General features: G+C 39.1%; 1 protein-coding gene across 1 annotated transcript in view; it reads right to left on the bottom strand.

Annotated features, from left to right (window-relative positions):
- The window catches only part of DNER (delta/notch like EGF repeat containing), a 283977-nt gene that overhangs the window by 115116 nt on the left and 142432 nt on the right, over nt 1–26429 (bottom strand). Inside the window, exons 3-4 of the mRNA XM_048864354.2 lie at nt 15305–15399; nt 11963–12129 (exon numbers count right to left, since the gene is read on the bottom strand). Of these exons, the coding sequence (XP_048720311.1) occupies nt 11963–12129; nt 15305–15399 (262 nt within the window). The remainder of the gene's footprint in view (nt 1–11962; nt 12130–15304; nt 15400–26429) is intronic.

Genomic DNA, 26429 nt, shown 5'->3' with positions numbered 1-26429 from the left:
ACTGTATTTTCCACTGCATGCATCTGATGAAGTGGGCTTTATCCCACGAATGCTTATGCTCAAATAAATGTGTTAGTCTCTAAGGTGCCACAAGTATTCCTTGTTCTTTCTGCTGATACAGACTAACACGGCTACCACTCTGAAATATGAGTTGGAATCACCTGGAATAAACCCCCAAATGAATTTTCACTGCCACTTTTCTGTGTAGAACCACATTTAAAATAGACCGTGGCTTTGTGTTACTGTCTCTAAATATGGCACAGTTTGATGAAAAAAATAAACCATATAAAGATCAACAAAATCACATACCAATGTGATATGGACCCTTATGAGATTATTTGCATACTGCCTGCAATATCAGCTTAGAGTGTGGCTTTCTGCCATGTCTCTGAGGGCTGTGTTTATTGCACTAGACAATGTGCCAGCATACTAAAAGATGGCAGGATTGGCTACACTAATAGATTTCCCATATGAGGATTTCCCACTACACGCTTGTTGTGTTCCTGAATGAAAGTAATTGAGAACACCCACAGTGCAGGAAAATTTGCAATTAACAATATTTTGAGGCCAAACAGGCAGACCGTCAGAGTGTCTGATCCCCCAAGGAGCCCAGGCAGACTGTAAAAGGCAGAACTTGGGGTTGTAACAAGGGGATCTGCTGTGGATTAGGTGTGTGGTGATGCCCATGAGGTTTTATCTATGCTGGTTGGTTCAGTCTGACGACGTGTGCAGTCATGAAAGCATTGGCTAACCCTATTTTAACATATACACACTATATAATAATAAATAGTAGCACCAATTATCTGAAGACCTCAAAGCACTTTACAAACTTAACAAACTGTGCCTCACAAAACCCCTTTGAATTAGGAATTAGTATCCCCATTTTACACATGAGAAGAGAAGTTAAGTGACGTGTTCAAGGCCTCACAGCAAGTCTGTGACAGAGCCATGAATAGATTGCAAACATTCTGACTTCTAGTCCTGTGCTTTTTTCATTAGACCATCATTTTGCCTAAAGAGAGATCCGAAAACTGAAGGGTTTTGCCCCCTAAACTATAGATATCAACAAGTCATAAACCATCTACCAGAAGCTTTAAAATGCTGAATTTCCAAAGGTTAAACTACAAAATATACTCACTTCCCATGTACTCACTTCCCACTGCTGGGACATGCAGTAGTCAAACGTGAACTGCAAAGTATATGACAAAATTAAAAAAAAATATTTGTAAAATTTCTATCTCCACCCCAAAAAATGCAGAAGTTGCTTAGAAATACAGCACTGTGTTTTGGCAAAAATTGAATTAAGTATCACTTGCCAGTCCTGCTCTCTGCTCCACCCTGTGGCCATTTTGTGTGGAGTTAAGCAGCCTCTGAGCACACTTGGAGGATCAGGCCCTGGAGGAGAGACAGGTGAGGGAAGGCCTATCTCCGCCTGGTTTGAGGCTTAAGCAGAAGATAGGCATCCAGATGCCTGCCTCAGGCAGCAGGGCACATGCCCAGAAGCAGAGGGCATGGGGAACTTTTACAGCAAAAATTTAGGCACCAAGTGAGTTCAGGTGCTTGCAGGGTTAGGTGACATCTGAGCAGGGATTCTGTGGATCACAGTAGTGTCTAAATCTGGGACTTAGGCACCTAGGTCCTTTGTGGATCTAGGCCAAAGTAATTACAGTTTAATGGGTTGAAAGAAGAGGCCCTATATTATATTATAACTAAATTATATATTATATTTTCACAAACAGTCTATTGAAGATTTGCTGCCAGGACACAAGTATGGTATATTGTAACAGCACAAAAGGATTGAAATATTTCTTTCTTTCTTGGCTTACAAAGCTATCATTTAAAAACAGTCTTTGAAATTAACACCTCATTGAATGTATAACGTAGTTCACATGCTGCGGCGGCGGCAGCGGCGGCTGTTACCCGAGGGTATGTCTCCACAGCAACAAGAAACCTGTGGCTAGGCCATGCCAGCCGACCTGGGCTCACGGGGCTCAGGCTGTGGGACTCTTTCATTGCTGTAAGAACAGGAGGACTTGTGGCACCTTAGAGACTAACCAATCTATTTGAGCATAAGCTTTCGTGAGCTACACGAAAGCTTATGCTCAAATAAATCGGTTAGTCTCTAAGGTGCCACAAGTCCTCCTTTTCGTTTTGCGAATACAGACTAACACGGCCGCTACTCTGAAACCTTACATTGCTGTGTAGATGTCTGGGCTCGGGCTGGAGCCCAGGCTCTAGGACCCTGCGAGATGGAAGGATCCCAGAGCCCAAGCTCCAGCCCGACCCAGAAGTCTACACAGCAATGAAACATCCCTGCAGCCCAAGCCCAGAGCCCAAATCAGCTGGCATGAGCCAGCTGTTGGTTTTTGTTTGCTGTGTAGACATGCCTGAAGGTAATTTTTTGCAAGGCTGAAGTGGAATCCTCACTGCTGTAAGCACAACACTCAGTCGTGTTTGTACAAATAAGTCCTTAAAGGTGAACTGCAATCATAAAAATGAAAATTCTATTTACTTGAGCATAATGCACTGAATTCACCACTAACCAGGCTATGGTCTTGCACTGAAATAACTAAAACTGTTTTAATTTACTCTCTTTGTTATTTCAGTACAAGTCTGAGTGTAGACAGACACTCTTATTGTGAAATAAAATTGTGCTATTTCAATTTTACTTAACTCATTAAAAAACTTAAGCTACATTGAATTCTTCAGATGGAAATATGATTATCTTTCCACTGCATGAGATGTAATAACACTGAATGCCTCTAAGGGTGTACATATTCTGGACCTAAAACACACAAATTGCAATTTTTCTTCTAATCTGAAACCCTCACAACCAGATACGTTAAAGGTTAGGATCCCCTCATCGATGTAATTAGTTTCAAATTACCTACAGATTATCTATCATTATCAGTTTATTTTTAATATAATTTTCTTTTGTACAAAGACATTCACTCTGTCTGCATAATATGTCTCTAACCCCTGTTAGAGGTTACCAACAGCTAATGCATGAAGAAGAGAGATAACTGTGTACGTTAAATGGCCCAGAGACCATCAATAGAGCAGATAATTAAAACTCATGAGACTCAAGATTAATAGTGGTCAGGGCAAAGATGTCTAAGTAGAAATCTGGCACTACAATGGCAGGTGAGCACTTTTAATACTAAATGTTGTTTCTGACAAAATACACACAGATAGATCCAATCCACAAAGTTTTATACAAACCCTCAAAAGTTCACAAACGTGTTTAGACCTGAGATTTTAGTTCAGACTAATTACTAATTTTCATAAAGCTAAATTAAGCATGCTTTAAAATTCAGATTAGGTGTCATTTAACTACAGAAGTCACCGTGATAAACTTGGATGACTGTATGTGGCAGAAAATGTTCACTACTGCTGTACATTATATACTTCATTAAATGCGCAAGATGTTGTGTAAAAACAATCTACTGTGCACTTCTCCATGAATGACTTTCAGAAAATCTGTTTGTATAGCATACATATGTTGCACATGTGTATTGAAGGCTGTAAAAAGTTTTGTTACTGAGAAATAGTATGTGATCGTGTGATTCACCACTGTATGGTAATACGTGACCCAAATGGAACATAGTGAAAGCTGCTACACCCATTTATGCAGTTCAGCACGCTCCCCACTGCACATGAGTGCCACCTTAAGAGCATGTGCAGATGGGAGGGAAGGGTCATGGGCCCACTATACTGCAGGGGCTGTAACTATGATTGGGCCTTCCTTTGGCCATGTAAGGGCAAAGGAGTAGTCTTCTTGCAGCACTCACAAAGCAACTGCATAAGGGCCTCGCATAATCTGTCCCTAGCAATTAAACAGCACTATTTGGTGATGCACCTTTAACGTGAGATTGCCAATGCAAAACTAATTAGGCTGAGTTTAGCTATAGTATTTTAGACAGAGTCTTAAAAAGAATTTAAAATTACTAAATATAGAAAGCTGTTCGTTACTACAGTTATGTTCATTGCTAAGTACTAAGATCACTAGTCATAAAGCGTTTTTGTGCTGTTTGTACAAGACAAACGAGAAATTTACATTCCATTGGGGATTTATAAGTCAAAGCATCTTTTAGAATTATTACTGAATTCCTAATGACTTCTGATTCAAATAATATTTTTCCAAGGTCACATGAGAAAAGTTACAGTTCAGTTTATTTAGGGTGTAAAATTCTATTTATACTGGAGAAAAGTATACATTTTTCACCACATACAATAGGGAAGTCCGTAACAGACCTTTGATGCATTTTCCCATTATATCTTCTCATTGTACCTATCACATTGTTTCTCAGTACATACATGCATGTATTTTAAAATCCATTACTACTTAGACTAGTCATAAATAAGACTGCATGATAGAAAGTAGGTTGGATAAAGATCATGATTTTTTTTAAATTTAAATAGTATTTTAAATTTAATATTTTTATTTAAATCAGATTTGTTTTACTTACGCGTTGCTAATTCTTTACTTTCTTCCCACTTTATAGTCTTAAATAACTAAAACCGAATGTTTGGTCTTGTTTCCTTAAATAATTTCCTGTCAATAGAATTTCAGATTCTGCACAGATTTTATTTCTAAAAATTTTCACATTTAAAGTGATCATCTATGCTGAAAAAGAATTCCGGGCTTCATTAATATCCTTACTGTACGAACAATCAAACTCATAATTGATAAGCAAATGTTAAACAAATAGCCAACCAGTACCATTTTCTGATATACTGAACTTTCCCAAGTCAAGAAAGATAAAATGCTTCCATCAAGGTCAATGGTGCCAAAATAGGGATTTAGGAGCCTAATTAGGGAATCTAATTTAGGGATCCAGTTTTTGAAAATGTTTCCCTATGTGTGTAGAGAAATTCCCAATAACTTTGTTAATGTACTAGAAGTCTAAATAACATTTCAGTGTTAGCATTACAGCAATATTGTTTTGAAGTGACAAAGATTTATGCCATTAAGAGAAAAGCTTTTTAATAAAAATACAATTTTAGCTTTGCTGCTACAAACATGTACACACATGAAACCCCACTATTGATGTGTGCAGTTACATACCTGCTCAGTTGGTTAAGGGGTTAGGGCATTAATTTTCACTATTTTGTTGGGGTTTTTTTGGTTTTTTTATTATAGCAGTTTTGTAAAATTAAAGAAGATATCCTGTAAGTGGTAGCATTTAAAAAAGTCAATAGAATTTACAATTCAGTTAATTATAAATTTTAATCTACATTTGCAATAGCACAAATTTTCATATTAGTTTCACAGCACCTCAACTGGATTTAAATTATTTATTTAAATTAAGTGATTTAAATTATTATTTAAAATCAGCTGATTAAATTGCTTTAATTTAAAATTGCTCCACAACCTGACAAAATCAGATTACACTGCTGGCCTAACTCAGTCCCTACAATCAAAATACTAGACACAATAGATGCTACAAGTGGAAATTATGTTGAGAGGATTTATTGTTCTGCCCTCAGTAACATGACAATTCTAAATCATATTTTATTTTTGTATAATGATAACTAAACGGTAACAGAGGATAAGATTCAATCCTAAATGTGCTGAGCCTCTTGGCTCACTGGCTATCAACTTTTATTGGCACTGAATGATAATTCAGAATTTCTTGATTTGAGCTGGGTTTTTCTTTTCAGTACATTCCTGTAATTATTTTTCTTTTAAAGGGAAACATTCTCAATCTCAGCTATACTGAAATGGCAAAATATGTCTTCAAATTTTCTTTTCTTTCTGTTATTTTTAAACATACAATTAAAGAAAAGCAAATATACCTATGCCAACCTACAAAGCCCCCCACCCCCCACCCCTTTTTAGGCCTTATTATGGAATTTATGAAACTCGGCAAGCATCTTTTAGTGCAGAAGGTCTCACACAGCACTTTAGAAATATTAATTAAGCCTCCCAAACCATGTGAGATAGTTAAATATCCCTACCCCCGTATTACAGATATGGAAAGAAGGTGACTTTCTCAAGGTCCTTATGCACTAGGCTGATATATTTCTGATATATTTCACACTGCCATTAACAATTTTGCAGCTCCACCAGAGGACACAATGGTGGGGGTGGTAGAACAGAAAAGCCACTGGCTGCCAACAGTGTTCGACTATCATATCATGCAAACTGATTACAAGCAGGTTTTGACAACATGGCTACATTTGCTGGGAGTCATGGGAAGCCTTGTTACCATGGATGGAGCTGCACTGGCATTAGCAACAGTGGGACATTTTTCTGAAAAACAGCTAACATGAATACAGCCAATACATCAGAGGCAGAGTTGAAAATAAAATCTGGAGTCCTCAATGCCAATTGGATGACCTACAATACCATGTCCCAATCATGAGCACTTTTGGGAAACTGACTACAACTGAACAGATAACTATGAAGTATGTTAAACGCTTTCATTATCTATTTTCCAAATCTTCAAAACAATACAACATAAAATTATTGCAATTTTTATTGTTACTAGAATTAGACTATTAAATGTTATTTGCTATAGTAAAAAAGCTACAGCCATTTAAATCTGAATGTTTTTAAACTCCTTTATATTCAGCAAAACTTTGCATAATTTTGAAATGCATGATTGTGACTTTGTTTTCATCTACAGTAAGGAGCGAGTTTATAAATCCTTCAAAGATAAAAGGCTAAAAATTAATGGGGGGTGGTTCTGGTGCTCACCTCAACCTCAATACTCTACTCATATGACACAGTTGCCACAAATAGCTGGGCTGCCACACAATGTCTGGTGTAGGGCATTTGCCCAGCTAGAAGGAGCATGTCAGATGGGAGGGGTCTCCATAGCGGTAACTTAGTAAGACCTCGATTACAAAACTGTGGTTAGAGCAGCTTTTTTTTTTTAAGGCAAATTTTACTGAATATTCTCAAGAAAGAAACTTCATTAGATCAAAAAGGAAAACCAAAGGAACCTGCAACCATCTCAAATAGAAACAGATATATATGTAAATGGCACTAGGACGACTGTATTATCCCTTTCATGAGAGATATACTGGGTATCTGGCGTTCTAGGATTGCCAGGAAAAATGCATAGTAACATGTTTTTAGTTCTCAACCCAGTCTGCAAGGCTTTAACTATGCAGTTCTGATTAACATTCATGGAAATTTCACAGTTGAAAAGACTCATGCATCAAACTGTTACTATACTATGCATTCCATTGTAATGTCATTTTTCAGCACCTTGTCAAATACATTACATCTGATTTCAATTAAAAGAACTTATTGAAATAAAGAGTAGATGTATGATCAGAACTGGGTTAAATTTTTGCGGCTTCTCATTTATGACATAGTTCTGGTGACACTAATGATCACATACTGCAGAGGATCCTGAGTTAATCTAATAAAGCTCAGGAATCTTGTAAACCTGGTAGGACATTAGGGCCCTATACTCCTGCCAATTTAGATGAATATCTCCCACTGACTTCAAGGGTCTTTGGACCATATAGTGTGAAATTCTGGACTTGCTGAAGCAAATGGCAACATTCCCATTGACTTCAGTGGGCCGAGGATTTCACTTACAGTAAATGATTTCATTTTCTATTTAAACAGATGATTTTTTCTGATGACATTTTCAGTTATACACCCCATCTAGTCATATGTTACTTTCTCTGAGGGTCAACCTTACTGGGACCAATTAATTATGGACTCATCATTAAAAGTGTGAAAAATGTATCTTGTAAGCCTAGCTTTAACCTTCTACCATTGTAATTAAAAAAAACCAAAAACTATAACCCTCCTTTCCTCATAAATTTGTCATGCATAGTCTTTGTCCGGAGAAGAATATTTAGGAAAATCTAAAGTTAATTGGACTGCTGTTTTGTTCAATCACAGGTATTTGAAGACATGATGTGTTTTCAATTTTTAATTGTTTTCTTTCTTTTTTTTTTACCCATTGATAACTCATTGTCCATGGGGTCCCCAAAAAGACACCTCAAGCTAGGGGCACACAGCCCATAAATTTATTCAACAAACAAACCAAAGTGGAAACAAACAAAAATGGGAGATGAACATAGTCTTTGCAAGAAAGGGTTAGTATAGCTATCATTGTCCTGATTGGCACAACCCAACTTCCAAGCCCAGCATGATCCATGTCTGGCTTAAAGAGGGATAAAGCTGCCACTGTGCTAAACTCCAGCAATATACTTAGCCCCTAGAACTGCAGCTTCCCATCCCTAAGCAAACCAGGAAAATAAACTGATGCCCTGCAAAACCTACATAAGCCCCCAAAGTTTTGCCATATTCACACACTGGAACATATGGTATTTGAATGCGATACTGGCTTGACCTAAACAGAAATAAAAATTCAATGGTGAACCCACATAACATACAATTAGCAATCACATGCCAATATGTTTGCCCTAAGTCTTGCCCCCGGAGGATGGGGGTGGCAGAGAAAACTTATTGCAGCAGAAAAGCTTTAATCATCCTTTGCCTTACCCCCACACGCAGCCTGAAAGGGATGATGAGTGGGCTCCTCCCCAACAGAGTATTTCTCAGAACCATACAAAATGGCAGCATCTTATGGTCAGTACCAGCCTAGCCTGGCTTTATACCAGCAACCTGGAAGTAAAAAGTGTCCTGTCCCACTCCTAAACCACTGACCCATCCAGTGCACCTTTGTTCTTTTCAAAGCCTAAATTGTATTTAATAGGTCACTCATTCTTTCTGACTAATAAATGTATCTTTTATGTTTCTTAATTAATGGCTGTAAGAAAAATGTTAGAAGACAGACTCCATACCATGAACATGTGGCTTACTCAAAACTCATTAAAATCTTTCTTTAAGGAAGATAGTATTAATAAGATTGCTATGGAAAGTATATGCTGTGAGTGACAATAACTGACTTCAGTAAGTATTGGAGTTGGCACCCCTTTCCCTTCTCAAGATGGCCCAGCTTTAATAAAGTAAATGTAGTAATTTAACAAATGTGGTCTATGCAGCCACAGAACCATTATGACTTCATTTCCACACTGCACTTTTTAAAGAATCTGTCTATTTGCAGAGTCAGCGACAAACAAAATTAGAGTATCATGCTACAGAGAGGGCACACTGTGCTCTCTGTGGCAGACTTTTATTCCTTCTCATTTTGCCGTTCCGCTCAATCCCCAAAAAAGTCATTCACATTGAGGGTATAGGGCTGCTTTTTGTATATGGAAAAAACAATATGATCTCAAGGTTTTATTTATTTGTAATTCTTAGAGACACTCCATTACTTCCACTCAATAAATACTGTTTACACATTGCATCACTTGATTACTTTCTCCTGTCTGATTCCTTTCAGCAGTGTCTAAACAACTTTAAACAAATGTTAATTTAGTTAATTAAACACCAAGAGACAGTACATAAACAAATAATATATTTCCCGGAATGTTTTGTCTTTGGCACATCAGACTTATTCAGGAAGACTGGTATGAAATAATTAAAGATCCAAGATGCATAACAAACTTGGAGGCTACACTGGGGAAAGTGACTTGAGAGATTCATGTAATCTTTTTCTTTGATCTTCAGCTTACTCACATCTTCCCTTTCTTCTATAACATCTCTAATTAGAAATTAGAAATGAAAAAATAAGAAGCCAATAAAATCTCTTTTAGTAAGATTCACTAAGGAAAAAAAAGAAGAGTTTAAAAAAACTCAGTTGAATATGCAGAAAAAAATACAATGTTCAGTGCACCCCCTACATTTCTCCAAGAAACATTATACATAGAAAGCAAATATTTGGCTGATATATTCCTAGAAGGAAAGTAGCATCATGCTTATATCATCCCACATTACCTCTTGGCTCAAGAGTATTACAGCTTAAGTATCATCAAACAAAGTAACTGTTACAGTCATTGCTTTTTTGTATACAGCAAAGTCATCCATGCCCCTATTTTGACGTTTTCATGCAGTAGAACTTTTTGTGAATACTGAAAGTAAAAAGCTTGAAGTTCACCTCGCCCTAATACATATAAAAACAAGGTATAGGGAGGGAGTATGTTTTATATTTATTTTTTTGAAGTAAAACTCAGAGTGCTACCAATGCACAGCAGATTATAAAACTAAAATGAAGAATTTAAGTAGATTTGTGGGTCTTTTAATAAAATATTTAAATCAAAATGTACTGTGCATGCCTCCATCTTTACTAAACACGGATTAGCCCTCGATGCATGGTATCATTTTATTGTTACTTGAGTCTGCATGTTCCTCCATGCCATACTAATTTGTGATTATAGTGTCCTCTAACATCAGTCAGGATGATTGTGATCTTTTGGTTTTATTTTAAAAAAACTGCACTAAAGAGTTTGGAAAGCTCTGTACAGATTTTTTAGGATCAGAAGATTTATTTAAAAAAAAAAAAGATATCACAAACTTCCAGTAGATGGAAGAAAAAGTTACAGAAAAAGAATTTGTAATGATGTACATGGTGACCGAAGTCTCTATTACAAACTGCACGTATGCTTTGTCTTCACTAGGAAAAAAGGTACGTTCTTACCTTGTGTGAGCTAACATGTTAACTAACACAAGATCAAAGCCTAGTGAAGACAAGGCAAATGTAGCTGTAACATGAGTTAGTAGACTGAGGTAAACACTCCCCTGTAGTCTTTACCTTGACCGGCTAACACATGTAAAAACTACAAACTGCCTTATCTTCACTAGAATTTTACCTTATGTCAGTTGCCATGCCATTCCATGTTAGCACTGCTCTCGGCGAGAAACTTAACTTCAGCAAATTAAATGCAAAAAAAAAAAATTTAGATGTAAGAGATTTAAGAGAAAGTGTCTATCTCAGCTAACGAGGAAAAATATAAAATAATTGGAAAACCATTTGGAGAAAATAAATGCCATTAAATGAAACCTGCTGCTGATAAAGTAGCTGTAACAACCCTCAACAGGATCTCTGATACACTGTCCCTTATCACTGTGGAAACACAGCATTTCTGCTTTATCTGGGCTTCTTTCTGGCAGGGACATCCATTCAGAAAACAGCCCAATATTTTTGCACAGGTGTTTTTGATGGCTTATATCTATTTGCAAAGCAGCCTGTGTTTCAGAAATGACAAATTACTGAACAATAATCTGTAGCAGCTTTTTCTTCATTATGGAAAGAAAAGTATTTCACGACTATAACAAATAAGTACTATTATTACCATGATTTCAATTTCATGTCCTAATTTCAACAGACCATCTGTCCACAAAGCCCAATATAATTAAATCTATAGTCTCCATTCTTAAAGAATGTCTTTAAAACAGTATTATTTTCCATATACTTTATTTTAAACTGTATACTATTTTTCATTTCACACTTCCTCCCATGATATTTAATGTTTCATTTTTCAAATGAAGTATATTACAGTATATTAAGATAATTCTAACAGTTCTGTGTTTGTGTCATATTTACATAGGAATAAATCCTTGACAAGTAAGTGTTATTGGTGGGTAATAAATATAGTTGTGAGAAGAACAGACTTGCCCATTATATTTTAATATATTTTGAAGTTTACATTATGTTCTAGGTATTTTATTCATTTAACTGATTTCACACAAATTCTTTTCTCAAAGTGTACCATAATATAACAAATGATCAAAGAAACACCTTGAATATTTACATTTGGAGGCATTTATTGTAGTATTTACCAAAAAGCAACATAGTTAAATTAAAATGTACTATAAAACCCTTTGTGTATCTGAAGTAGATGGGTCAAATAACATTAACTGGATTTCATATTACATAGTTCCACATGTGTGCTACTTTGCAGCGTCAGGTAGCATTCATCTGCTTCAAATTAACAAAATTCTAAAATATATTCTGACCACCAAACCAGTTCTTCAAGTCCTTTGTAAATTAACAGAGCTGCCTCTACGTTTCTTTAAGTTTTGCATAAATTATTGATTCTTGTGTAAGGCTGGAGATCAGGAGACCAGAACGTTAGCACAACTCACCAATAAAGTAGTTATTTCCTAATGCAAGCATTTCCTCAGAAAGAACAAGTCCACCCAGTGCCTGGAGGAGAGTAACGCTTCTACCATCTATAAGTGAGCACTGTTTAAATCCAACTGTTGTAACCTTCCACAACAGAATAAGAGAAGCCGTGGCATCTTGCCTTATTCTAGAGACATGAAGGATAAAAATAATTACATGTCAGATTGAAGAAAATCAGTCTTATCAAACAATACATCATTCTGGACCAAAATTAATCAACAAAAAAGAACGACTCAACTGTAGCAAATATACAATCAGAAAAAAGGTATAATTTAATGCACACTATTTGTACTATCAAAATACAAATTTTTTTATTACCACGCAATTTTCACTGCAGTAAGGCTGGATACATGCACATTCACAATACAAAATCCTTTTAACAGTAGGGTTTGAATAATGGTATATTTGAAAGCAGACATTATGCACAGTCTTAATTTCTAATAATTTAAAAGAACCATTTTCATGTCCAATGAACACTTTATATAACGTGACATAGCACAAAATCAGCATCCATATTCACATACCATCCTCAGAACATATTAAATATATAACTACCGGATAACTACCAGAACACAATCTCTCCCCCCTGTATTAATGTGCTTTCAATGGTACTTCACTCCATTCCGAAGTTTCCCCTACTAGCATTCATAATGCTGCCATTTCTAGTGGCTGAAATACTCCTGCTTCCATCCCTTTTAGTCATGGTATCAGTACACATTCAAGATAGGCAGTTTTGATGTTGACAGAAATTCTGGTTTTGTTTAATGAATTGGATAAAATGTTCAGAGCATTTCATTCTCGTAAATCAAATGGGTTATGCAAGGTTGTCAAGGTCACTCAGACCTGTGGTGATCTACCGCAGGGGTTCTCAACCTTTTTCTTTTGGAGGCTCCCCCCCCCGGCGTTCTATAAAAACTCCACGGCCCACCTGTGCTACAATAACTGGTTTTCTGCATATAAAAGCCAGGGCCAGCATTAGGGCGTAGAAAGTAGGGGAATTGCCTGGGGCCCCATACCACAGGGACCCCTGCAAAGCTACATTGCTCTGGCTTCAGCCCCATGTGGCAGGGCTCAGGGCCCTGGGCTTCAGCCCCATGTGGCAGGGCTTCGGCTTTCTGCCATGGACCCCCCTGAAACCTGCTTGCAACCCTAGGGGTTCGCGGACTGAGCTAGTGAAATAAACAGGGTTGAGTAAGGTAAAGTCACTTGAAAGCAACTACAATATATGCACTCAGTTCCACAGGATTTTAAATTTTTGTTTCTATGGATCTGTCCTTCCTTTTAGCGTACTTTTTCCACTCCCTTGTGTACATGTATAATATGAATCTTTTCCAGACATCTGCATCAATTCATAGATGGAAGAATCCCAACTAGGACTGAGTGAACCTCCAAAGGCTCAAACATTCTATACAGCTTAGTATCCAAATGTTCAGAAGTTAGTCTGACTCTTCCTTGCCTAAAATTGGGCTGCTAACCTCATCAGATCAACCTCTTCCAATTTTCATGCTTTTGCTTTCAGCTGAAACCAAGAACTGCAGGTGTGTGTGAATGTAATCCACACGAAGAGATCCCCTCTTGTACCTGGACTATTTAAGAATAAAATTTTGGACAAAGCTTTGGATTTTTTTTTATCCCAACTTATAGGCCCCTCACTAACAACAACTTCAGGTAACCTGAAAATGACAGCAAGGAATGCCACAATTTAGGTCAAATTCCATGATAAAAATCAGTGCAAGTTTACTAACCTAAAGTGATTGTTGTTACATAAATATATATTCAGATCACATGTTCTACATATGCCTTTTAACATAGGGAATACAGTGAAATAAAGAAAATTAATTCAAGTGATTGGCAAAACTGGAGTATTTCCGCTTATAAACAGTGTAAGTTCGTGCCTAGCAGGGGCTGAACTGGGAAAAAGCTTGCAGTGTCTTTTCAAGTTTTGCTCACGTCAGCTGCCAAAGTGAGACGCTTGCTCATAGTAGATATCACAAATGACCAACATATGACTGTGTGTGCTCCTTGGGTTCCTTAGAGATGGGCACTCCACAGTGAGTTTTTAATAAGCCCATGAATTCTACTGGACTTCTCAGGGTTGGCTTCTCAGATTCCCTCCTGGTCTCTACTTAGGACTTCTTAATTTGGGGGCGGAAATGGTAGTACGCTTCCAAATCGCACCCACATACAATGAGACAATCAGTGACTGTGCAGATCTGTGATCTTACCTCTCCTTTCTTACAAGCTTTCATGGGGAATGAAATAATTAACAATGTTGACATTTACATCATAATCACTGGGTGTCTGAACTAACAACTCAGTGAGACAAATTGGGCAGTTCCCAACTTTCAGAGTCATTGTTCCAGGCTGCCTGCAGACTCAATGTAGACACAGTTGCAAGAGTTTCACTCTTTTTTGCAAACATCAAAATAAGTCAAAACTTTTTTTTAATGAAAGCTGTGATTCTAGAGCACAAGATGGCAGCACAAGAGTGGTGTCAGTGCGCTGTTTCAGGAGAAACCGAGGCCTAAAACAGCAGGAATGTTGCAAATCAGAAGGGAGATACATTGGCAGATCTTTATCTGAAAGCTTGTACCATAAACATATGCTTCATCCCAGTCAATGCTATCAGATCTTGGCTTTCAAGGGAATCAAATTCCGTTCATTAAAATTAAGTTACACAACTGTCAGTGTGAAAAAGTGGATGCTTTACACAACTTTAAACTCTTCAAACGCATATCTGCTTTGTAGGACTCACACCTCTTTGTAGAAAGCTTTTATAAAGCATTCAGACTACTGATGTGAAGTTCAAACACAAATATAAACAAATACATTAGTCTGAATTTGGCAATGGGGAAAGGTGAGCTGCTCTGGCTGTCAGAAATCATCACTGCGTGGAGGGAAAAGAACAAAATGTTACACCCTTCTCCAAGTCAAACTGTTGTCCTCCATCTCTTTGCTCCAATTCCCAGTGTTCTCTGATGGCTGAAAGACACTTTACTCGCTTAGTCCCTCCTCCCCTCCTGTCCCCCCCAAACATGCCCCACAACCAAACAAAAAAAAACAAAACAAACCACTTAAAGATACATGTGAGCACTTGCACCTCTGGAAGAAGGTGCTCTGGTATTGCTAGGTCCCTCCTGTCATCTGGAGGTGCTCTGGAGTTCTTTCATGACATACCAAGGCATTTCACAGTCTGGCTGCCTAGGAGACAATTGACTACAGTTCCCAAGACATGAATTCGGTACCAAACACTATTTAAATATTTATTATTCCAGGCTGCTATAACAAAGCAATATTCTTACTTTATTGATGTGTTCTGTGGAACTTCAAAGGAGATAAGCCGGCCTCCAGCAGAGTTGTTAGAACTGGCATTTCCACAAGCTACATCTGGGGTTATCTGAAAAGAGTAAAGATTGTTCTTTAAAGATTTAGTCCTTCAAAAGAGGATATAAAAAATGAGGGAAATTAATAAACATGAAAAGAATATAAAAACAGCACCATTAACCAATCCTGATCTTTTAAGAAATTTCCAGACATTGAAAGTTTCATCATCAATATACATTTGAGGTAATATAAGGTTCTATGTCGTCTTCAATTATTCTGGAATCTCACTTTATGGGTAATGTTTTCAAAAATATCAAAAAAAACCCTCTCTATAGCTCTACATTTTAATGAGAATTTACTGCAAGAGGTGTCCGCCTTTAAAAGTATCACACCAGTCTTGAGAAAAAGATAAATGGGAAAATTTATGGCTCATATTGTCAAATACTAAATACCGTATATACTCGTTCATAAGCCGAATTCTTTTTAGTAAATAAGGGAAGCATCAGACAAGGGGGCCAGCTTATGAACTGGTTTAGAGAGGGAGAGGTGGGACACAACCCCTCCCCCAACAGAGGGAGCAAGGAGAGGCAGCACAGCCAGCAGAGCCAGAAGGGAAGAGGCAGGGCCAGAGTCTCTCCGCGTCTGGCCATGCTGCTCTCCCCCCAGCCTCCGAAGCAGCTGCAGCTCCGGGGCTGGCAGGCTGCATCCGTGCCGCTCGGCCCCGCCCCCCAGGGAAGGCTGTGGCCACACTGCCCGGCCTGCCGGAGCATGCTGCAGCCATGCCACCAGGCCCAGCCCGCTAGAACATGCTGCGGCTGTGCCGCCCGGTCTGGCCCGCTGGAGCAGGCTGCGGATGCACTGCCCAGCTGCCAAAGCAGCTCCGGCCAGGCCAGAGACATCCTCCCCTGCCCCTCCCCAGATGAGGTGGGAAGGGATGGGATGGGGAGAGTGTGGGAGTCCTGGGCTAGGGGTGGGGTCATGTGGGGGATGGTCACAGGGGTTACTCCCCTGACCCCCAGCTTCTCCCCCCCCCAAAAAAATTTTCCCATCAGTTGCTGTCCCAGCCCATCAGGGTAAGCAGCTGGCGTGCTGGGACACTTTGCTTAGGTTTACCTCCGCGCCTGAGGACGCTCGAGGCAAACAAACCATCTCGGCCCGCCAGCGGCTTATCCTGATGGCCCATGAGCCAAAGTTTGCTGATCCCCTGAATTACAGGGTTGGCTTTTGAATGGGTCATTAAAATTTTCCATTTTTCCTTATTCATCTTGGGGGGGAGGGGGGTTTGGCTTATAAACGAACCGGTTTATGATCGAGTATATACGGTAACTATCTAGCGTTGCCACGTCAGTGAAAATGAGAGATCTTGGGGCATTTAGATCCAACAGCAAGAACTACTGCTCTCTTTCAACTGCACTTATTGCATAGCTTATTTTTCCTGTTGAAATTCATAGCCATACTCTGCCACATGAGCCCAGCAATAATGAAGCCCACTATCGCTCTTTCCAATGACAGGAGGCTTTCTACAAAGTGAATGAAGCATCCACAGCCTACCTAGGGAGTAAATTCATGACTGCAGCTGTGATTTAGTGCTTGTGCTAAGTAACTGCTTTCTCTGCCATCTATGCAGCAATTCCTCTGTTCGCTAATCAGACCTTGTCTACCATACAGCACTGGCAGTAGGATCATGGACAACATTTTTATTTGACCATACAATGCGGGCATCTAAGTTCATGCATGTACACAGGCATTCATCTATCTATCCAATAATACCAAATGTATTTCCAAAAGCCATGAATAAGAACCTCTTAGTCCATCTAGACCAGTGGTTCTCAACCTTTCCAGACTACTGTACCCTTTTCAGGAGTTTTATTTGTCTTGTATACCCCCAAGTTTCACCTCACTTAAAAACTACTTGGTTACAAAATCAGACATAAAAATAAAACAAAAGTCACAGCACACTATTACTGAAAATTGCTTACTTTCTTATTTTTACCATACAATTATAAAATAAATAAATTGGAATATAAATATTGTACTTACATTTCAGTATATTGTATACAGAGCAAGTATAAACAATTCATTCTGTATGAAATTTTTGTTTGTATTGGTTTCACTAGTGCTTCTTATGTAGCCTGTTGTAGAGCTAGGGAAATATCTAGATGAGTTGATGTGCCCCCTGGAAGACCTCTGTCACCCTGTTTGAGAACCACCTGGTCTAGACCAAACCATTGTTGCTACAGATCAACATAATGCGTGTGGGGGAGGGGGATCTTAAGTGTCTCTCTATATCATCATCATCTAGAGTATTTTTTGTGTATCCTTAACAGCTTGACTATGTAATAACACCATATGCAGTACAAACAATGAGCCAATTTCTTTTCTACATTTGACAAAAAGTAAGGATAGGTTTGTAACCCATCTTGTATGATAAAAACCTTATATAGAGCCTATTATGCTAGGTTTACACTATGGTTATTGATAAACTGAGAATGTTCGCTGAAACCCCTTCCAAAGAGTGAATCATCCTTCAAAAAGAAGAGCCAGAATCCAAATTCTAAACTCATGTTTCATTCAAATCCACATTTTGAATTTGACAATGAAGTATCTATTAAAAAAAGACACACAAGAAAATCCTGGCATGTTACTTAAGTAATAATTTTCAAGTAATACAAGTTCAATTTTGACTCATGTGGCCAATTAGTCACAATAAGCAAAATTGTATGTCTGGCTCAGTTTATTGCTTCACCAGGCAGTAAGTTACTGAATTCTTCTCTGGCTTCAACAGATAATTTGATTATTTCAAATTTAAATAAATAGTGTGCAATTTTGTTGTGCTAGTTAAAGTAACATAGAAAAATGTTAATAAATTTATTACTGTTTCTTAATTTTGGAAACCATGATGATGGAGATTATGTTCAAAGCCCAATATGAATTTGGCTGACATCCCTCCTTTTATATTTGCCAATATGCATGGTAAGAGTTGTACTGTACAATCACTTTCCGAGAGAACCTGATTTTTAACAAGCCTGTGGGAAAAATATCATTAACATCTCTATTCTCATATTCCAGTATGATGTTAGTTAAAAATATAGCCACCATCACCCTCAATAATGAATGTCAATCATAAATCATATGACAGCAGAATTTTATATGTCCATTAACTTGGTCTATATCAGAAAAAGTTACAACCAAATCGCAGGACTGGAAGGGACCTCGAGAGGTCATCCAGGACTAAGTATTACCTAAACAAGCGGTTCTCAGACTTTAGCAACCTGAGGACCCCCATTTTGATTTAAAATTTTTCGGGGACCCACAATGCCGCCCCAGCTCAGCCCTTGCTCCACCCCTTTCCCCGCCCTTTCCTGGGGCCATGGCCCTTCCCCGTCCCTTCCCCTACTCACTCCATCCCCCCTTCCTTCCTTTGCTCTCTCTCCCCCATCCTCACTCACTTTCACCAGGCTGGGTCGGGGGTTGGGGTTCAGGATGGGGTGTGGGCTCTGGGAGGCAGTTTAGGTGTGGGAAGGGATGCGGGCTCTGGGCTGGAGCAGGGGGTTGGAGTGCAGGAGGGGACAAGGGTTGCAGTGCTCACCTCGGGACGCTCCTGAAAGTGACTGGCACACCCGTCTGGCTGCGGCTCCTAGGCCGGGGTGGGCAAGGTGTCTCTGCGCACTGCCCCTGCCTGCAGGCACTACCCCCACAGCTCCCATTGGCTGCAATTCCCGGCTAATGGGAACAGCGGAGTCGGTGCTCGGGCAAGGACAGTGCACGGAGACACTCTGGCCTCCCGCCCCAAGGGCCACAGGCACATGCCTGCTGCTTCCGGGAGTGGTGGGGATCCAGGAGAGGTAAGCCTGTTCCCCAGTGTACTGGAGGTGCGCTTGGAAGGGAGGGGGAGGAGTTTCTCAGAGGGGCCCGCGGACCACCTGGAGTCCCCTAGGGGAACCCCAGGGGTTCATGGACCCCAGTTTGAGAAATGTTGATCCCTGACAGGTGTTTGTCTAATCCGCTCTTAAAAATCTCCAGTGATGGAGATTCCACAACCTCCTTAGGCTATTTATTCCAGTGCTTAACCACCCTGACAGTTAGGAAGTTTTTCCTAATGTCCAACCTAAATCTCCTTGCTGCAATTTAAACCCATTGTTTCTTGTCCTACCCTCACAGGTTAAGGAGAACAATTTTTCTCCTTCCTCCTTGTAACAACCTTTTATGTACTTGTAAACAGTTATCATGTCCCTTCTCGGTCTTCTCTTTTCCAGACCAAACAAACAGCAATATTTTCAATTTTCCATCATAGGTCATGTTTTCTAGACCTTTAATCGTTTTTGTTGCTCTTCTCTGGAGTGGTGAAATGTGGTGCCCAGAACTGGACACAATACTCAAGCTGAGGCCTAATGAGCACGGAGTAGAGCAGAAGAATTACTTCTCATGTCTTGCTTACAACACTCCTGCTAATACATCACAGAATGATGTTTGCTTTTTTGCAACAATGTTAAACTGTTGATTCATATATAGCTTGTGATCCACTATGATCCCCAGATCCCTTTCCTAGGCAGTCATTTCCAATTTTGTATGCATGCAACTGATTGTTCCTTCCTAAATGGAGTACTTTGCATTTGTCCTTATTGAATTTCATCCAATTTATTTCAGACCATTTCTCCAGTTTGTCCAGATCATTTTGAATTTTAATCCTATCTTCCAAAGCACTTGCAAACCCTCCCAGCTTGGTATCTTCTGCATATAAGTGTATTTTCTATGACATTATCTAAATCAATGATGAAGATATTGAACAGAACCAGATTCAGAACTGATCCCTGCGGGACCCCACCCATTATGCCCTTCCAAGCTTGACTGTGAATGACTGATAACTACTTTCTGGGAACCGTTTTCTAACCAGTTATGCACCCATTTCCCTAGTTTGCTTTTGAGAAGGTCATGTGAGACAGTATCAAAAGCCTTACTTTAGTCAGGATAGACCACATCTACCACTTCCTCCTATCCACAAGGCTTGTTATCTGTTAAAGAAAGGTATTAGGTTGGTTTGATATGATTTGATCTTGACAAATCCATGCTGTTACTTAGCACCTTCCAGGTGTTTGCAAATTTATTGTTCTATTATCTTTCCAGGTCGTGAAGCTAAGATAACTGGTCTGTAATTCCCTGGGTTACCCTTATTTCCCTTTTTATAGACTGGGAGGACAAGTGGAAAGACAGAAAAGACAGACCAGACAGACAAGACAGAAAGAAATAAACTGGACAGTACAATTGCACAAGGGGCAGCACAAAAAATAATATACTGAGAGTGGAAACCAACATGCAATCAAACAGGAACACTCTCTTAAATTAAAGCTTCAAAGGAAAGGCAACATAAACACAAAATGTTTTAATGCAAGGCAAAGCAGCAAGGGTATGCAGGGCTTTTACAGTTATACCTGGAGAGGAAGGTGTCGTGTGATGCTGACCTAACTAGCAGCTCCATTTACATTTCACTCTGGCTCCATTACCCACTGATCTGATAAACCGAAGGACATCTAAAACAGAAGGACACTGAACCAAAATAGAATTTTACAGTGTCAGAAAACTGATATTTCAGTTTTAAAAAATCTGGAATTTAGATCAGCACAAAAACAGAAGGAGAAGCAGCAGCTTCCCAGCACAGATAAGAAACAAAATGCTGCCAGCAACAATGTGTCCTCAGACAAATACCAGTGAAAGAGAAAATCATGGTTTGGCAGCCAGAATTACAGGAGAAATTACACAGAACCTTTCCATAGCAATGGGAGAAATACATTACAGTTTCCAGTCATGTCTGTATTTGGTCCTGGGAGAGTTTTCTACTAAGTTGAAAGAGCTGAAAATCAGGATTTGCTAGACCAGTACACTAGACCAGTACTAACAGAGAAAACTAAACCAGAACATGCAAATAGATCACTGGCTCTGCAAGAGAAGCTACAATAGCTGGAAGAAGATAGCGAAAATAGGGATTGCAGCAAAATATTTAAATAAGGGATTTTCAGATTCATAGATTCCAGAAGGGATCACTGTGATCATCTAGTCTGACTTCCTGTATAACACAGGCCATAGAATATCCCAAAATAATTTCTGGAGCACATCTTTGAGAAAAAAATCCAATCTTGATTTTAAAATTTTCAGTAATGGAGAATCTACAATGACCCTCGGTAAACTGTTCTAGTGGTTAATTACTCTCACTATTAAAAATGTATACCTTTTCTCCAGTCTAAATCGTCTACCTTCAACTTCCAACCATTGGATCATGTTATACCTTTCTTTGCTAGATTGCCTTTATTAAATATTTGTTCCCCAGGTAGGTACTTATAAACAGTAATCAGGCCACCCCTTATTGTTCTCTTTGTTAAGCTAAATAGATTGAGCTCCTAGAGTTTATCATTATAAGGCACATTTTCTACTCCTTTAATCAGTCACATAGCTCTTCTCTGAGCCCTCTCCAATTTAGCAACATCCTTCTTGAACTACGGAAACCAGAACTGGACACAGTATTCCAGCAGCAGTCACACCAGTCCAAATACAGAAGTAAAATAAACTCTCTTGTCCTATTCAAGATTCCCCTATTTATTTATTCATTTAATAGGATCGCATTAACCCTTTTGGCCATAGCATCGCACTGGGAGCTCATGTTCAGCTGATTATCCACCATGAGCCCCAAATCTTTTTCAGTCACTGCTTCTCAGGACAAAGCCCCGATCCTGTAAGTATGCCTTACCTTCTTTGTTCCTAGATGTATACATTTACATTGAGCCATTTTAAAAATGTATATTTGTTTGCCCAATTTACCAGGCAATCCAGATTGCTCTGTATCAGTGACCTGTCCCCTTTGTTATTTACCAGTCCTCCAATTTGTGTGATCTGCAAACTTTATCAATGATTTATGTTTTCTTCCAGGTTATTAATAAGAATGTTCAACAGAGAAGCACCAAGAACCAATCAGTTACAACACCTTTTAATCCATTTAATGTGTGCTATGTTAATTTTATATCATTCTAGCTTTTAATCAAAATGTCATGCAGTACCAAATCAAATACCTTACAGAAGTCTAGGTATATTACATAAACACTATTTCCTTTATCAACCAAATTTGTAGTCTCATCTGAGGAGTCTCTGAAGGTAAAATTGAAAGGACATGTGATATGCTTTCTCCTAAAAATGCAGACATTGAGAGATCATGATCTACATGTTCCAGTTCCACGCCCATGAGGTCAGACAAGCAGTTATGCCTGCTGAAACTGGAAAAAGATCCACTGAACACAACTGCAGTATCATGTTTTTCCAAGATTTCCTTGTAGCACTAGAAACAGCCTTTAACTGAGCAAGGCAGCTCCTTAAGGCACACACCACCACTTTAAAAATAGTCATTAGGAAAAAAGCATAATCTTTCACCAGCCAGACAAAGCCCTGAAGCACCCTCAAGAACTGCTTACAAAGATATGCTCTTCAATATGTTATGCAGTATTTAGAATGATTATATGTCCATCATGCAGATATGAGGACACAGGTATTCTTCTGCTCACCTGTAAACTGGCATAAATATGAATGGACCCAAACAGTTTGGGTCTAAATCAATGGATACTGAGCTCCTTTTTTAATGAGATAGAGATGACAAACCAAAAATCACATTTCTGCTTCAAATATTTTAACCATTGTCCTTTCCCAAGGGCCCTATGTGGGGTAGGGAGGAGCTCCACTGTGTGCTTGCCAGGGAAAAAAACCATGGAGTCTTTGGGAGGATTACAACAGAGGGCTTTTGCTATTTGTAGTTTCAGAGCATCTAGTCCTTGCTCTCTAAGTCTTAAAGGTGGCCTGGAAACACAATGAACATTTAATTGCCTTTAACAATACATGATGGGTTCCCCCACTAGCCAGACTCAGAACATATTAACAAGTGAAAATTCACTTTTCCTTTGTACTTTTAGTCCCAAAATGTCCATCCTTCCCTGAGGGCTATCTGTTATGATACCCCAGCATGCACCATGCTGGTGACATCACAGCTTTCACAACACCCCACTGTGGTTTGCAGTGAGTTTGCATACTTTTGTAAACACTCTCAGTACATTACACACACACAAATGATTATTGTTCAGAACTCAGCATCTCTTCTTTATTCACAAGTGACAACATAAGCCTATGTCTGAGTTTCCTCCTGAGCTGGCTGCTCTTAAGGATTCTCTATTCTTGTCTTTCTCCCTAGCTTTTCTTTCCTTTCTACCCTTCAGGTGGAGGCAATGAGATCCACCTGGTCTTGCTGCCAAACCACAGTGGGGGAAATTACTGTCTAGAATGCAGTTGCAAGTGTGAATTCACATAACACATCTGAACTGACTCAGGAAGATAAAAGCCTCATTGACATATACCATTCAGTTGGAAGGGCAAGGTAATAAAAGCCAGTGCTTTAGGAAATGAAAGTTTTAGACTTCTGACAAAACTTATTTTAAGGGCATTGGGTGAATGCAAATACTGTAAAAATTATTAGCTTGAGAAAAATGTTATATCCCAAAGCTGTACCATTTTAAAAGTGATATGACAGTTATTTCACAAAAAAACTATATCCCTCCAGCCAAGATGAATACATTACCAGGATTGCTTCTGTAAATGCTAACCCTGCCAAATCTCCTTCCAAGGGATTACACATTAATTAATTTTTAATTCAATAAAATTAGTTTCCTTACTTGCAATTTATCTTCTGTGAATGCAAATCCTCTGTTCCATCCGGCTTGGAACTGCTGGGTTTTCCATCTTTTCCACGTCTCTATGCAGGCAAGAGGTTCCTCTTTTCTCCCCTACTAGTGCAATCTGCCTAGCAGCACCCTCTAAAGGCACAGGATTAAATTGCATGACCTTTCTCCCCCAGGCCATACTGCCAAAGCTAAAAAGAATGCTGGGGGTGGGAGGGAGACCCCTAGAAAAAAATCAAACCGATTAGATGCCGAACTGTATTCTGCATGGGAAAAATGGGGCTGGGGAAGCAAGAAATAAAAGCAGGTTTGTAAGACCCAGAAGATAAGGATCTTACCCTCTCCATTCAGCCATACTGAAATTGCTGAATACCACCCAGGGTGAAACAGAGCAGGGAATTCCCATTCAGAGAAGATAGAATTACAGGTAAGGAAACCAATTCTCTTGCTCTCTAACCATCTCATGGAAACTCCTCCATTACTTCACAGAGTTGGAACTGCTGGGAAGCAACAAGCAGAAAAAAAACTTCTAACAATGGGGAAGGAAAAGTGAAAGTGTCCAGAGTAGCAACATCATAATATCAAACCTAATAGTACTGAGCAAAATTTTTAAGAGAGGGTCTTTACTGAAGAGCACCGGGGAAGACTGAAGAACTCCATGTCCAAAGGTGGCATCAGATGAAGAAATCATGTCAGTTTTGTAGTGTTTTGTGAATGAAAGTAAGTATCTGCCAGGCAAATTCCATTACAGATGGCTCTGTTTTTCTGTTCAGAAAACAACTGTAACCTTGGTGGAGTCAGCAACTATACTTTCAAAATTATCTCAATTAGAATATGATTTATTCCACCTACAGATACAGAATTTTGAGACTCTGCACCCTTTTTTAGGTTCCACGAATAAAATCTTGGATTTCCTCCAAGGTATTATCAATGTTCTTCCAAGTACTGGATGGTTCAGTCAGTGAGGCAAGCTATCACGTTGCACGATTGCGTCTTCACAAGTATATCGTCTTGTCAGTAGTAGATCTAGATACTCTCTTTTCTCAAGATGACCATCAGGGTGGCCTTTAACTTCAGAACACCCAAGGAACAGGTGATAGACTGAAGGGTATTTCCTGAATCAGATAATGGTCATTCCTGATTACAAAGCATAGACATTCATGGCAGTAGGGATGCACTGGGGAGAGGGCTATAGTTCTTGGATCAGTAGAGCTACGACCTCCATCATGAAATCAGTTTTGCACATGAAGACAGACAAATCCAGAGTCAGACAAGATCATCCAGAACTATTTAAATCACCAAGAAGCACATGGAACCCACTCTCTTTTGATGCAACTGGAATCATGGATCTAAGGCATAAATTCTCAACATGGAGGTTGCTACCACACCCCTATACTTTATGACTAGGTGGGAGAGGAGTCCCGAAATGTTTCTCTGCTGTAACATTAGGTTGCTGAATGTAAAACATTGAGAACTGCTCCAGAGAAAAGGTTGTTCACTACACAGTTCAGAAAGCCTTATCTTTTCATTCAGTCTTAAAGGAAGAGGAGACAAAAGTTTCAAGATGGAGTGGTTCTTGAAAGACTACGAGAAGCCTTGTTTATGAATCTTGATACTTGCTGGAAGTAGTAACAGATCACATTAAAAAGAAAGTTCTGAACCCAACCTGGGCACTAAAGAAACGTGGGTCTGAACTAATAGGGCTTCACTCTCTAGTTGATATTGTGGAAGGATTTCCTCACCCCAGTGTACTGAAAGAGTTTAAGAGAGCTGTGGTTCTGGTACGGCTAGAAGTTGTAGTTGTGGCAAAATTACCTGAAACTCCCTTGAATGTCTTTTGACAATGGATGGTTAAGCATAATTTTATTTGGGTCTGGGGAGTCCTTAAGGATATTTTTTAAGATAAGTTATTTTGTTTTGTTATTTTAAAAAAGGGGCCCACTGAAGAGTTTTACCCTGTTCAAAGATGTCTGAGCCAAGTTGCCTCTGGAAATAGTGTTTATATCTAAAGCCCAGAGCCATGATGTGGCAGAGAAGAGATTTGGTGATATTACACAAGTCACAGGAAAATTAATATAATCTTAATAGAACACATCTTCCCTTTAGTCTCCCTTGATTTTTGAGAGCACCAGACGATGCAGGAGATACACAGAGCTATTTTGAACCAGTATCACATGTACCATGGCAGCACATAAAGAAATGGAAGATTAAAGGTCCTATTTCAATTCTTGCAGATGACTCAAATAGGGGCTGTCAGAGTTCAGGACAACTCAGTGATCCAGCAAGGGCACCCACTCTCAGCTGTCCAGCTCCCCAGCCATTGCCTTTCTTGGGTGGAGACCCACGTCTCATTCCCTTCTGACTGGGGAATTTCCAGGCTGCACAGTTTCCTGCCTTC

This window comes from Caretta caretta, chromosome 9, assembly GCF_965140235.1.
Source record: "Caretta caretta isolate rCarCar2 chromosome 9, rCarCar1.hap1, whole genome shotgun sequence".
NCBI classification, from domain to species: domain Eukaryota; kingdom Metazoa; phylum Chordata; order Testudines; family Cheloniidae; genus Caretta; species Caretta caretta.
This window is presented reverse-complemented; position numbering and strand designations above follow the sequence as displayed.